The sequence below is a fragment of the Littorina saxatilis genome, linkage group LG16 (genome assembly GCF_037325665.1).
Source record: "Littorina saxatilis isolate snail1 linkage group LG16, US_GU_Lsax_2.0, whole genome shotgun sequence".
NCBI classification, from domain to species: domain Eukaryota; kingdom Metazoa; phylum Mollusca; class Gastropoda; order Littorinimorpha; family Littorinidae; genus Littorina; species Littorina saxatilis.
This window is the reverse complement of record NC_090260.1, coordinates 7,757,859-7,771,652: the sequence shown is the minus strand read 5'-3', so window position 1 is coordinate 7,771,652 and position 13,794 is coordinate 7,757,859. Positions and strand designations below refer to the sequence as shown.

General features: G+C 46.1%; 2 protein-coding genes across 3 annotated transcripts in view; one reads left to right on the top strand and one right to left on the bottom strand.

Annotated features, from left to right (window-relative positions):
• The window catches only part of LOC138950300 (neogenin-like), a 153,330-nt gene that overhangs the window by 97,576 nt on the left and 41,960 nt on the right, over nucleotides 1-13,794 (top strand). For both annotated transcript variants that reach the window (XM_070322052.1, XM_070322051.1), the window contains exons 12-16: nucleotides 1,032-1,176; nucleotides 3,832-3,942; nucleotides 4,661-4,858; nucleotides 7,123-7,218; nucleotides 10,998-11,169. In XM_070322052.1, coding sequence (XP_070178153.1) covers nucleotides 1,032-1,176; nucleotides 3,832-3,942; nucleotides 4,661-4,858; nucleotides 7,123-7,218; nucleotides 10,998-11,169 — 722 coding nt within the window. The remainder of the gene's footprint in view (nucleotides 1-1,031; nucleotides 1,177-3,831; nucleotides 3,943-4,660; nucleotides 4,859-7,122; nucleotides 7,219-10,997; nucleotides 11,170-13,794) is intronic.
• LOC138951301 (uncharacterized) lies at nucleotides 4,904-6,049 on the bottom strand. The gene is made up of 3 exons (XM_070322929.1): nucleotides 5,853-6,049; nucleotides 5,239-5,687; nucleotides 4,904-4,917 (listed from the first exon to the last, which is right to left on the bottom strand). Exons 1-3 carry the CDS (start codon nucleotides 6,047-6,049, stop codon nucleotides 4,904-4,906), a joined length of 660 nt encoding a protein of 219 aa, XP_070179030.1.

Sequence of the window (13,794 nt, the reverse complement as noted above, 5' to 3'; positions counted from 1 at the left end):
GGGTATTTGGGGTTGGTATGTCGTGGTGTGTGCGTGATAAAGGGGTATTTGGGGTTGGTATGTCTGTGCGTGATAAAGGGGTATTTGGGGTTGGTATGTCTGTGCGTGATAAAGGGGTATTTGGGGTTGGTATGTCTGTTTGTGTGTGTGCGTGATAAAGGGGTATTTGGGGTTGGTATGTCTGTTTGTGTGTGTGCGTGATAAAGGGGTATTTGGGGTTGGTATGTCTGTTTGTGTGTGTGCGTGATAAAGGGGTATTTGGGGTTGGTATGTCTGTTTGTGTGTGTGCGTGATAAAGGGGTATTTGGGGTTGGTATGTCTGTTTGTGTGTGTGCGCGATAAAGGGGTATTTGGGGTTGGTATGTGTGTGCGTGATAAAGGGGTATTTGGGGTTGGTATGTCTGTGTGTGTGCGTGATAAAGGGTTATTTGGGGTTGGTATGTCTGTGCGTGATAAAGGGGTATTTGAGGTTGGTATGTCTGAGTGTGTGCGTGATAAAGGGGTATTTGGGGTTGGTATGTCTGTGTGTGTGCGTGATAAAGGGGTATTTGGGGTTGGTATGTCTGTGCGTGATAAAGATGTATTTGGGGTTGGTATGTCTGAGTGTGTGCGTGATAAAGGGGTATTTGGGGCTGGTATGTCTGTGCGTGATAAAGGGGTATTTGGGGTTGGTATGTCTGGATGTCTGTGCGTGATAAAGGGGTATTTGGGGTTGGTATGTCTGGATGTCTGTGCGTGATAAAGGGGTATTTGGGGTCGGTATGTCTGTGTGTGATAAAGGGGTATTTGGGGTTGGTATGTCTGTGCGTGATAAAGGGGTATTTGGGGTTGGTATGTCTGAGTGTGGGATGCATGGTTGTTAGTGTCTGTGTCTGTGCCTCTGTTTGTGTTAAGATGTGTGTTTGTATGTCTGCCTGTATCAGTATCACTGTGTTTGTGTGAATAAATGTTTGTTTCAGTGTTTGTGTTTGTGTGTCAGTGTATCTCTGTTGCTATATTTGACCTATGTGTGTGCCATACGTGTGTTGCAGCGAATCGTCGTACGATGGCAACCCCCGCCGGCCGATGCCCAGAACGGAATCATCGTGGGGTACAAGATCCGCTACAAGGCTCAGGGCAGTCGGCGTGGTGACACTGTCGTCACCGATGGCAACCGTAACACCTACGCTTTAACAGGTGAGCGTGTGTAACCTGTTAACTTTTACCTTCAAGTGAGTGTGTTGAAGTGGTGAGTTCCTTGAAATGAAACTGGGGAGAGTATTTTATTGGTGAGTGTGTTAGTGGTGAGTTCCTTGAAATGAAACTGGGGAGAGTATTTGATTGGTGAGTGTGTTAGTGGTGAGTTCCTTGAAATGAAACTGGGGAGAGTATTTTATTGGTGAGTGTGGTGGTGAGTTCTTTGAAATGAAACTGGGGAGAGTATTTGATTGGTGAGTGTGTTAGTGGTGAGTTCCTTGAAATGAAACTGGGGAGAGTATTTTATTGGTGAGTGTGTTAGTGGTGAGTTCTTTGAAATGAAACTGGGGAGAGTATTTTATTGGTGAGTGTGTTAGTGGTGAGTTCCTTGAAATGAAACTGGGGAGAGTATTTTATTGGTGAGTGTGTTAGTGGTGAGTTCCTTGAAATGAAACTGGGGAAAGTATTTGATTGGTGAGTGTGTTAGTGGTGAGTTCCTTGAAATGAAACTGGGGAGAGTATTTGATTGGTGAGTGTGGGGAGGTGGTGAGTTCCTTGAAATGAAACTGGGGAGAGTATTTTATTGGTGAGTGTGGTGGTGAGTTCCTTGAAATGAAACTGGGGAGAGTATTTTATTGGTGAGTGTGGTGGTGAGTTCTTTGAAATGAAACTGGGGAGAGTATTTTATTTTTGAGTGTGGTGGTGAGTTCTTTGAAATGAAACTGGGGAGAGTATTTTATTGGTGAGTGTGTTAGTGGTGAGTTCCTTGAAATGAAACTGGGGAGAGTATTTGATTGGTGAGTGTGTTAGTGGTGAGTTCCTTGAAATGAAACTGGGGAGAGTATTTGATTGGTGAGTGTGTTAGTGGTGAGTTCCTTGAAATGAAACTGGGGAGAGTATTTTATTGGTGAGTGTGTTAGTGGTGAGTTCCTTGAAATGAAACTGGGGAGAGTATTTTATTGGTGAGTGTGTTAGTGGTGAGTTCCTTGAAATGAAACTGGGGAGAGTATTTTATTGGTGAGTGTGTTAGTGGTGAGTTCCTTGAAATAAAACTGGGGAGAGTATTTTATTGGTGAGTGTGTTAGTGGTGAGTTCCTTGAAATGAAACTGGGGAGAGTATTTTATTGGTGAGTGTGTTAGTGGTGAGTTCCTTGAAATAAAACTGGGGAGAGTATTTTATTGGTGAGTGTGTTAGTGGTGAGTTCCTTGAAATGAAACTGGGGAGAATATTTTATTGGTGAGTGTGGTGGTGAGTTCTTTGAAATAAAACTGGGGAGAGTATTTTATTGGTGAGTGTGTTAGTGGTGAGTTCCTTGAAATAAAACTGGGGAGAGTATTTTATTGGTGAGTGTGTTAGTGGTGAGTTCCTTGAAATGAAACTGGGGAGAGTATTTTATTGGTGAGTGTGTTAGTGGTGAGTTCCTTGAAATAAAACTGGGGAGAGTATTTTATTGGTGAGTGTGTTAGTGGTGAGTTCCTTGAAATGAAACTGGGGAGAGTATTTTATTGGTGAGTGTGTTAGTGGTGAGTTCCTTGAAATAAAACTGGGGAGAGTATTTTATTGGTGAGTGTGTTAGTGGTGAGTTCCTTGAAATGAAACTGGGGAGAGTATTTTATTGGTGAGTGTGGTGGTGAGTTCTTTGAAATAAAACTGGGGAGAGTATTTTATTGGTGAGTGTGTTAGTGGTGAGTTCCTTGAAATAAAACTGGGGAGAGTATTTTATTGGTGAGTGTGTTAGTGGTGAGTTCCTTGAAATGAAACTGGGGAGAGTATTTTATTGGTGAGTGTGTTAGTGGTGAGTTCCTTGAAATAAAACTGGGGAGAGTATTTTATTGGTGAGTGTGGAGGGGGGGTGGAATGTGAATGTCTTTTAATGAAACTGGTCTGTTTTCTGAACTGATGAACATGTTCAAATGACACAGTGAGTACATTCAAACTGATCTGTGGTCTGAACTGATGAACATGTTCAAATGACACAGTGAGTACATTCAAACTGATATGTGGTCTGAACTGATGAACATGTTCAAATGACAGTGAGTACATTCAAACTGATATGTGGTCTGAACTGATGAACATGTTCAAATGACACAGTGAGTATATTCAAACTGATATGTGGTCTGAACTGATGAACATGTTCAAATGACACAGTGAGTACATTCAATTGTAAGTTTCTTTGATCAAGCCAGTCGCTGTCTTTACCAGCAGTGTGTTTTAAAGTGAAACTCAGTTGGATGACTTTCAATAAAACATGAATTGGGTAAATTGGTCTTTGTCATGAGTGACTTTAGTTGGTGAGTGTTGTGATGGAGAGAGGGAGGGGAGAGAGGGAGGGGAGAGAGGGAGGGGAGAGAGGGAGGGGAGAGAGGGAGGGGGGGGGGAGACAGAAATGAATGATGACAGGTGTGTTTGTTGTGCAGATCTGGAGAAAGGCACAGAGTACCGGGTGAGGGGAGAGAGGGAGGGAGGGAGGGAGGAGAGAGAGGGAGGGGAGGTAGGGATGGAGGGGAGGTAGTGATGGAGGGAAGAGAGGGAGAGAGGGAGGGAAGAGAGGAATGGAGGGGAGAGAGGGAGGGAAGAGAGGGAGGGAGGGGAGAGAGGGATGGAGGGGAGAGAGGGAGGGAGAAATGAATGATGACCATGTGATTGCTGTGCAGACCTGGAGAAAGGCACAGAGTACCGGGTCAGGATCGGTGCCATGACAGTCAACGGTACGGGACCGGTCACACCCTGGATGACCGCTGAGACTTACAGCGACGATCTGGACGGTCAGTGCTGATAGTGACCACCTGTTGTTGTTGTTGTTGTTGTTGTTGTTGTTGTTGTTGTTGTTGTTGTTGTTGTTGTTGTTGTTGTTGTTGTTGTTGTTGTTGTTGTTGTTGTTGTTGTTGTTGTTGTTGTTGTTGTTGTTGTCACCATACAGTGACAGGGCAGTCAGTGGTGATAGTGATTGCTTGTTGGGGTCAGCACAGAACTGACACAACACTTTCTGGAAACAGTACTGATAGTACGCATGATAACCTACATGTAGTTTGTATGGAGACCCACTCTTCAGTTTCAGTGCGTCATGATAAGCTACATGTAGGTTGTATGGAGACCTACTCTTCAGTTTCAGTGCGTCATGATAACCTACATGTAGGTTGTATGGAGACCCACTCTTCAGTTTCAGTGCGTCATGATAACCTACATGTAGTTTGTATGGAGACCCACTCTTCAGTTTCAGTGTGTTATGATAACCTACATGTAGGTTGTATGGAGACCCACTCTTCAGTTTCAGTGCGTCATGATAACCTACATGTAGTTTGTATGGAGACCCACTCTTCAGTTTCAGTGTGTTATGGACCCTCTCCATGATTGTGTAGTATGTGTTTCGGGGCCCAGTGACGCGTAGTGTGGGGATCCATGTAGTTGAGTTTAAAGGTGAAAATAGAGAAATAGTGAAGGGTGATAAAACACAGGTGTATAAACAGTGTATGTTGTCTGCAGAGAACCAGACGCCCCCCCGCCCAGCGAGACTTCACGCCAAGCCACGTGCCAACTCCATCGTGGTGCAGTGGGCGCCCCCTCCCCCTGATTCCAAGGTGCTGGTGCGGGGATACGTGCTGGGCTACGGGCGGGGAATAGCTGACGTCTATCAGGTCCGCCTCGACACAAACACAAACGACTACACCATCAAAAACCTGCGTGAGTACCTGTTATTGAGATGTTGTGTTGCAACACATACATACATCAAACACCTGTGACTACACCATCAAACACCTGTGACTACAGCATCAAACACCTGTGACTACACCATCAAACACCTGTGACTACACCATCAAACACCTGCGTGAGTCACTGCTGCTATAGCAACACATACATGTATTGACCATCAACATGTCGATAGCATCTCACATACATGTATTAACCATCAACATGTCGATAGCATCTCACATACATGTATTGACCATCAACATGTCGATAGCATCTCACATACATGTATTCACCATCAACATGTCTATAGCATCTCACATACATGTATTGACCATCAACATGTCTATAGCATCTCACATACATGTATTGACCATCAACATGTCGATAGCATCTCACATACATGTATTGACCATCAACATGTCTATAGCATCTCACATACATGTATTGACCATCAACATGTCGATAGCATCTCACATACATGTATTGACCATCAACATGTCGATAGCATCTCACATACATGTATTGACCATCAACATGTCGATAGCATCTCACATACATGTATTGACCATCAACATGCCGATAGCATCTCACATACATGTATTGACCATCAACATGTCGATAGCATCTCACATACATGTATTCACCATCAACATGTCTATAGCATCTCACATACATGTAGTGACCATCAGCATGTCGATAGCATCTCACATACATGTATTGACCATCAACATGTCGATAGCATCTCACATACATGTATTGACCATCAACATGTCTATAGCATCTCACATACATGTATTGACCATCAACATGTCGATAGCATCTCACATACATGTATTGACCATCAACATGTTGATAGCATCTCACATACATGTATTGACCATCAACATGTCGATAGCATCTCACATACATGTATTGACCATCAACATGCCGATAGCATCTCACATACATGTATTGACCATCAACATGTCGATAGCATCTCACATACATGTATTGACCATCAACATGTCTATAGCATCTCACATACATGTATTGACCATCAACATGTCGATAGCATCTCACATACATGTATTGACCATCAACATGTCGATAGCATCTCACATACATGTATTGACCATCAACATGTCGATAGCATCTCACATACATGTATTCACCATCAACATGTCTATAGTATCTCACATACATGTATTAACCATGTACAACTACACCATCAAAAAACATCACACGTCACACATCTCATGTCACACGTCACACATCACACATACATGCATCAAACACCAACACACGCAAGGAGCCCCTTACCCCCTTAAGCACAATACTGTCATTCTGTGCAGAGAGCATGGTAGAGAACTATGAGCCACCTCTGATGGTGATAATTTGCACCCTAAGGCCCTCTGTCTACAGACGTAGAGAACTATGAGCCACCTCTGATGGTGATAATTTGCACCCTAAGGCCCTCTGTCTACAGACGTAGAGAACTATCAGCCACCTCTGATGGTGATAATTTGCACCCTAAGGCCCTCTGTCTACAGACGTAGAGAACTATGAGCCACCTCTGATGGTGATAATTTGCACCCTAAGACCCTCTGTCTACAGACGTAGAGAACTATGAGCCACCTCTGATGGTGATAATTTGCACCCTAAGACCCTCGTCTACAGACGTAGAGAACTATGAGCCACCTCTGATGGTGATAATTTGCACCCTAAGGCCCTCTGTCTACAGACGTAGAGAACTATCAGCCACCTCTGATGGTGATAATTTGCACCCCAAGGCTCTCTGTCTACAGACGTAGAGAACTATGAGCCACCTCTGATGGTGATAATTTGCACCCTAAGACCCTCTGTCTACAGACGTAGAGAACTATGAGCCACCTCTGATGGTGATAATTTGCACCCTAAGGCCCTCTGTCTACAGACGTAGAGAACTATGAGCCACCTCTGATGGTGATAATTTGCACCCTAAGGCCCTCTGTCTACAGACGTAGAGAACTATCAGCCACCTCTGATGGTGATAATTTGCACCCTAAGGCCCTCTGTCTACAGACCTTAGAGAACTATGAGCCACCTCTGATGGTGATAATCTGTCTACAGGCGTTAGAGAAAGAGTGAGGGGTATGTTTGCCGTGTACGTGATAACTTATACGATATTGTGTGTGTTAGGGTTAGGGTTAACATATTGTGTGTGTTAGGGTTAGGGTTAACATATTGTGTGTGTTAGGGTTAGGATTAACATACTGTGTGTGTTTCCATGGTCACAGAGCCAGCCTCAGAGTACGTCATCTCCATCAAGGCCTTCAACAACATGGGCAACGGTCCCAGTCGCTACGACACCGTCATCACCAGTGAAGACATTGGTAAGTGTTTTTGTGTGTGTTTGTTTGTTTGTTTGTTTGTTTGCTTGTTTGTGAGTGTGTGTGTTTGTTTGTTTGTTTGTGTGTGTGTGTGTGTGTGTGAGTGTGTGATGATGGTTGGTGTGTGTGTGAGGGGATGGTGATGGAGGTGTATGACAGCAAGCATCCAGGATTTCAATCTCTGTGTCAGTCTATCTGTCATACAGCAAGCATCCAGGATTTCAATCTCTGTGTCAGTCTATCTGTCATACAGCAAGCATCCAGGATTTCAATCTCTGTGTCAGTCTATCTGTCATACAGCAAGCATCCAGGATTTCAATCTCTGTGTCAGTCTATCTGTCATACAGCAAGCATCCAGGATTTCAATCTTTGTGTCAGTCTATCTGACTGTATGGTGTGGCGTCTGACTGTATGGTGTGGCATCTGACTGTATGGTGTGGCGTCTGACTGTATGGTGTGGCGTCTGACTATGGTGTGGCGTCTGACTGTATGGTGTGGTGTCTGACTGTATGGTGTGGCATCTCACTGTATGGTGTGGCGTCTGACTGTATGGTGTGGCGTCTGACTGTATGGTGTGGCGTCTGACTGTATGGTGTGGCGTCTGACTGTATGGTGTGGTGTCTGCCTGTGTGTGGCGTCTGACTGTGGTGTGGCATCTGACTGTATGGTGTTGCGTCTGACTGTATGGTGTTGCGTCTGACTGTATGGTGTGGTGTCTGACTGTATGGTGTGGCGTCTGACTGTTTGGTGTGGCATCTGACTGTATGGTGTGGCGTCTGACTGTATGGTGTGGCGTCTGACTGTTTGGTGTGGCGTCTGACTGTATGGTGTGGCATCTGACTGTATGGTGTGGCGTCTCACTGTGTGGTGTGGCGTCTGACTGTATGGTGTGGCATCTGACTGCATGGTGTGGCATCTGACTGTATGATGTGGCGTCTTACTGTGTGGTGTGGCGTCTGACTGTTTGGTAAGGCGTCTGACTGTTTGGTGTGGCGTCTGACTGTTTGGTGTGGCGTCTGACTGTATGGTGTGGTGTCTGACTGTATGGTGTGGCGTCTGACTGTATGGTGTGGCGTCTGACTGTATGGTGTGGCGTCTGACTGTATGGTGTGGTGTCTGACTGTATGGTGTGGCGTCTGACTGTATGGTGTGGCGTCTGACTGTATGGTGTGGCGTCTCACTGTGTGGTGTGGCGTCTGACTGTATGGTGTGGCATCTGACTGTGTGGTGTGGCGTCTGACTGTATGGTGTGGCATCTGACTGCATGGTGTGGCGTCTGACTGTATGGTGTGGCGTCTTACTGTGTGGTGTGGCGTCTGACTGTTTGGTGTGGCGTCTGACTGTTTGGTGTGGCGTCTGACTGTTTGGTGTGGCGTCTGACTGTTTGGTGTGGCGTCTGACTGTTTGGTGTGGCGTCTGACTGTATGGTGTGGCGTCTGACTGTATGGTGTGGTGTCTGACTGTATGGTGTGGCGTCTGACTGTATGGTGTGGTGTTTGACTGTATGGTGGTGTGGCGTATGACTGTATGGTGTGACGTCTGACTGTATGGTGTGGCGTCTCACTGTGTGGTGTGCCGTCTGACTGTATGGTGTGGCATCTGACTGTGTGGTGTGGCGTCTGACTGTATGGTGTGGCATCTGACTGCATGGTGTGGCGTCTGACTGTATGGTGTGGTGTCTGACTGTATGGTGTGCCGTCTGACTGTATGGTGTGGCATCTGACTGTTTGGTGTGGCGTCTGACTGTATGGTGTGGCATCTGACTACATGGTGTGGCGTCTGACTGTATGGTGTGGCGTCTTACTGTGTGGTGTGGCGTCTGACTGTTTGGTGTGGCGTCTGACTGGTGTGGCGTCTGACTGTTTGGTGTGGCGTCTGACTGTATGATGTGGCGTCTTACTGTGTGGTGTGGCATCTGACTATGGTGTGGCGTCTGACTGTATGGTGTGGCGTCTGACTGTATGGTGTGGCGTCTGACTGTGGTGTGGCGTATGACTGTATGGTGTGGCGTCTGGCTGCATGGTGTGGCATCTGACTGTATGATGTGGCGTCTCACTGTGTGGTGTGGCGTCTGACTGTATGGTGTGGCGTCTGACTGTATGGTGTGGTGTCTGACTGTATGGTGTGGTGTCTGACTGTATGGTGTGGCGTCTGACGGTATGGTGTGGCGTCTGACTGTATGGTGTGGCGTCTGACTGTATGGTGTGGCGTCTGACTGTTTGGTGTGGCGTCTGACTGTATGGTGTGGTGTCTGACTGTGTGGTGTGGCGTCTGACTGTATGGTGTGGCATCTGACTGTGTGGTGTGGCGTCTGACTGTATGGTGTGGCGTCTGACTGTGTGGTGTGGCGTCTGACTGTGGTGTGGCGTCTGACTGTTTGGTATGGCGTCTGACTGTTTGGTGTGGCGTCTGACTGTATGGTGTGGCGTCTGACTGTATGGTGTGGCGTCTGACTGTATGGTGTGGCGTCTCACTGTGTGGTGTGGCATCTGACTGTATGGTGTGGCATCTGACTGTATGGTGTGGCATCTGACTATGGTGTGGGGTCTGACTGTTTGGTGTGGTGTCTGACTGTATGATGTGGCATCTGACTGTTTGGTGTGGCGTCTGACTGTATGGTGTGGCATCTCACTGTGTGGTGTGGCGTCTGACTGTTTGGTGTGGCGTCTTACTGTATGGTGTGGTGTCTGACTGTATGGTGTGGCGTCTGACTGTTTGGTGTGGCGTCTGACTGTATGGTGTGGCGTCTGACTGTATGGTGTGGCGTCTGACTGTATGGTGTGGCATCTGACTGTTTGGTGTGGTGTCTGACTGTATGGTGTGGCGTCTGACTGTATGGTGTGGCATCTGACTGTATGGTGTGGTGTCTGACTGTATGGTGTGGCATCTGACTGTTTGGTGTGGTGTCTGACTGTATGGTGTGGCGTCTGACTGTATGGTGTGGTGTCTGACTGTGTGGTGTGGCGTCTGACTGTATGGTGTGGCATCTGACTGTGTGGTGTGGCGTCTTACTGTATGGTGTGGCGTCTTACTGTGTGGTGTGGCGTCTGACTGTTTGGTGTGGCGTCTGTTTGGTGTGGTGTCTGACTGTTTGGTGTGGCGTCTGACTGTATGGTGTGGTGTCTGACTGTATGGTGTGGCGTCTGACTATGGTGTGGCGTCTGACTGTATGGTGTGGCGTCTGACTGTATGGTGTGGCATCTCACTGTATGGTGTGGCATCTGACTGTATGGTGTGGCATCCGACTGTATGGTGTGGCGTCTCACTGTATGGTGTGGCGTCTGACTGTTTGGTGTAGCGTCTGACTGTTTGGTGTGGCGTCTGACTGTTTGGTGTGGCGTCTCACTGTGTGGTGTGGCGTCTCACTGTGTGGTGTGGCATATTGGCTGAATGTGATGCAACCTTGCTATGGTTACACTGCCAGGCTCCTGATGCTAGAATTATCTCCCTTTTAAAACAGGATGGAGGTAAGTGACATGTCTGCCAGGAGAGGCGGCCCGACACCCTCTAGAAATGCCTAAAATCAATTTCAGTCAGGCCGCATCGCCCCAATGAGCTGTCCCGTTCGATATCAGATTGTTTGTTTAAAAACTATGGTTCCCTGTAGCGCTTGGATGTGATTTAGCGTTGCTATGGTTACAGAGGAGGATTCGGCGACCCCCATGATGCCGGCCATAGGTCTGAAGGCCATGGTGTTGTTGATGTAATAGAGTGTTGCTATGGTTACAGAGGTCCGAAGGCCATGGTGTTGTTGATGTGATAGAGTGTTGCTATGGTTACAGAGGAGGAAACGGCGACCCCCATGATGCCGCCCATAGGTCTGAAGGCCATCGTGTTGACCCACTCCACCATCGTGCTGACCTGGGCGGACGACTCGCTGGGCCGCAGTCAGAAGATCGTGGACTACCGCTACTACACCGTCAAGTACCACGCACTGCCGCGCGGCCGTAACAAGTAAGCCGCTCTCCTGTCCCAGCTACATTCCTTCTGTTGCATACAAGCGTGTAGCGTATTGTCCGGACTGTAAGCTGACCTGGGAACCCGTACGATGTTACCGTATTGTCCGGACTGTAAGTAGACCTGGGAACCCACACGATGTTAGCGTATTGTCCGAACTGTAAGCTGACCTGGGAACCCACACGATGTTAGCGTATTGTCCGGACTGTAAGCTGACCTGGGAACCCACACGATGTTAGCGTATTGTCCGGACTGTAAGCTGACCTGGGAACCCACACGATGTTAGCGTATTGTCCGAACTGTAAGCTGACCTGGGAACCCACACGATGTTAGCGTATTGTCCGAACTGTAAGCTGACCTTGGAACCCACACGATGTTACCGTATTGTCCGGACTGTAAGCTGACCTGGGAACCCACACGATGTTAGCGTATTGTCCGAACTGTAAGCTGACCTGGGAACCCACACGATGTTAGCGTATTGTCCGAACTGTAAGCTGACCTGGGAACCCACACGATGTTACCGTATTGTCCGAACTGTAAGCTGATCTGGGAACCCACACGATGTTAGCGTATTGTCCAGACTGTAAGCTGACTTGGGAACCCACACGATGTTAGCGTATTGTCCGGACTGTAAGCTGACCTGGGAACCCGTACGATGTTAGCGTATTGTGTATGCAGGATCGCCCAGAATACCATCTGTACAGTCAGAAGGAAAAATATATGGCGAGAAAAATACCAAGATTACTTTTCTTCACAAGCTGATCCAGTATTTTGACACATGGTTACAGTTCTTCACAAGCTGATCCAGTATTTTGACACATGGTTACAGTTCTTCACAAGCTGATCCAGTATTTTGACACATGGTTACAGTTCTTCACAAGCTGATCCAGTATTTTGACACATGGTTACAGTTCTTCACAAGCTGATCCAGTATTTTGACACATGGTTACAGTTCTTCACAAGCTGATCCAGTATTTTGACACATGGTTACTTTTCTTCACAAGCTGATCCAGTGTTTTGACACATAGTTACAGTTCTTCACAAGCTGTTCCAGTGTTTTGACACATGGTTACAGTTCTTCACAAGCTGATTCAGTATTTTGACACATGGTTACAGTTCTTCACAAGCTGATCCAGTATTTTGACACATGGTTACTTTTCTTCACAAGCTGATCCAGTGTTTTGACACATAGTTACAGTTCTTCACAAGCTGTTCCAGTGTTTTGACACATGGTTACAGTTCTTCACAAGCTGATTCAGTATTTTGACACATGGTTACAGTTCTTCACAAGCTGATCCAGTATTTTGACACATGGTTACAGTTCTTCACAAGCTGATCCAGTATTTTGACACATGGTTACAGTTCTTCACAAGCTGATCCAGTATTTTGACACATGGTTACAGTTCTTCACAAGCTGATCCAGTATTTTGACACATGGTTACAGTTCTTCACAAGCTGATCCAGTATTTTGACACATGGTTACAGTTCTTCACAAGCTGATCCAGTATTTTGACACATGGTTACAGTTCTTCACAAGCTGATCCAGTATTTTGACACATGGTTACAGTTCTTCACAAGCTGATCCAGTATTTTGACACATGGTTACAGTTCTTCACAAGCTGATCCAGTATTTTGACACATGGTTACTTTTCTTCACAAGCTGATCCAGTGTTTTGACACATAGTTACAGTTCTTCACAAGCTGTTCCAGTGTTTTGACACATGGTTACAGTTCTTCACAAGCTGATTCAGTATTTTGACACATGGTTACAGTTCTTCACAAGCTGATCCAGTATTTTGACACATGGTTACTTTTCTTCACAAGCTGATCCAGTGTTTTGACACATAGTTACAGTTCTTCACAAGCTGTTCCAGTGTTTTGACACATGGTTACAGTTCTTCACAAGCTGATCCAGTATTTTGACACATGGTTACAGTTCTTCACAAGCTGATCCAGTATTTTGACACATGGTTACAGTTCTTCACAAGCTGATCCAGTATTTTGACACATGGTTACAGTTCTTCACAAGCTGATCCAGTATTTTGACACATGGTTACAGTTCTTCACAAGCTGATCCAGTATTTTGACACATGGTTACAGTTCTTCACAAGCTGATCCAGTATTTTGACACATGGTTACAGTTCTTCACAAGCTGATCCAGTATTTTGACACATGGTTACAGTTCTTCACAAGCTGATCCAGTATTTTGACACATGGTTACAGTTCTTCACAAGCTGATCCAGTATTTTGACACATGGTTACAGTTCTTCACAAGCTGATCCAGTATTTTGACACATGGTTACAGTTCTTCACAAGCTGATCCAGTATTTTGACACATGGTTACAGTTCTTCACAAGCTGATCCAGTATTTTGACACATGGTTACAGTTCTTCACAAGCTGATCCAGTATTTTGACACATGGTTACTTTTCTTCACAAGCTGATCCAGTGTTTTGACACATAGTTACAGTTCTTCACAAGCTGTTCCAGTGTTTTGACACATGGTTACAGTTCTTCACAAGCTGATCCAGTATTTTGACACATGGTTACAGTTCTTCACAAGCTGATCCAGTATTTTGACACATGGTTACAGTTCTTCACAAGCTGATCCAGTATTTTGACA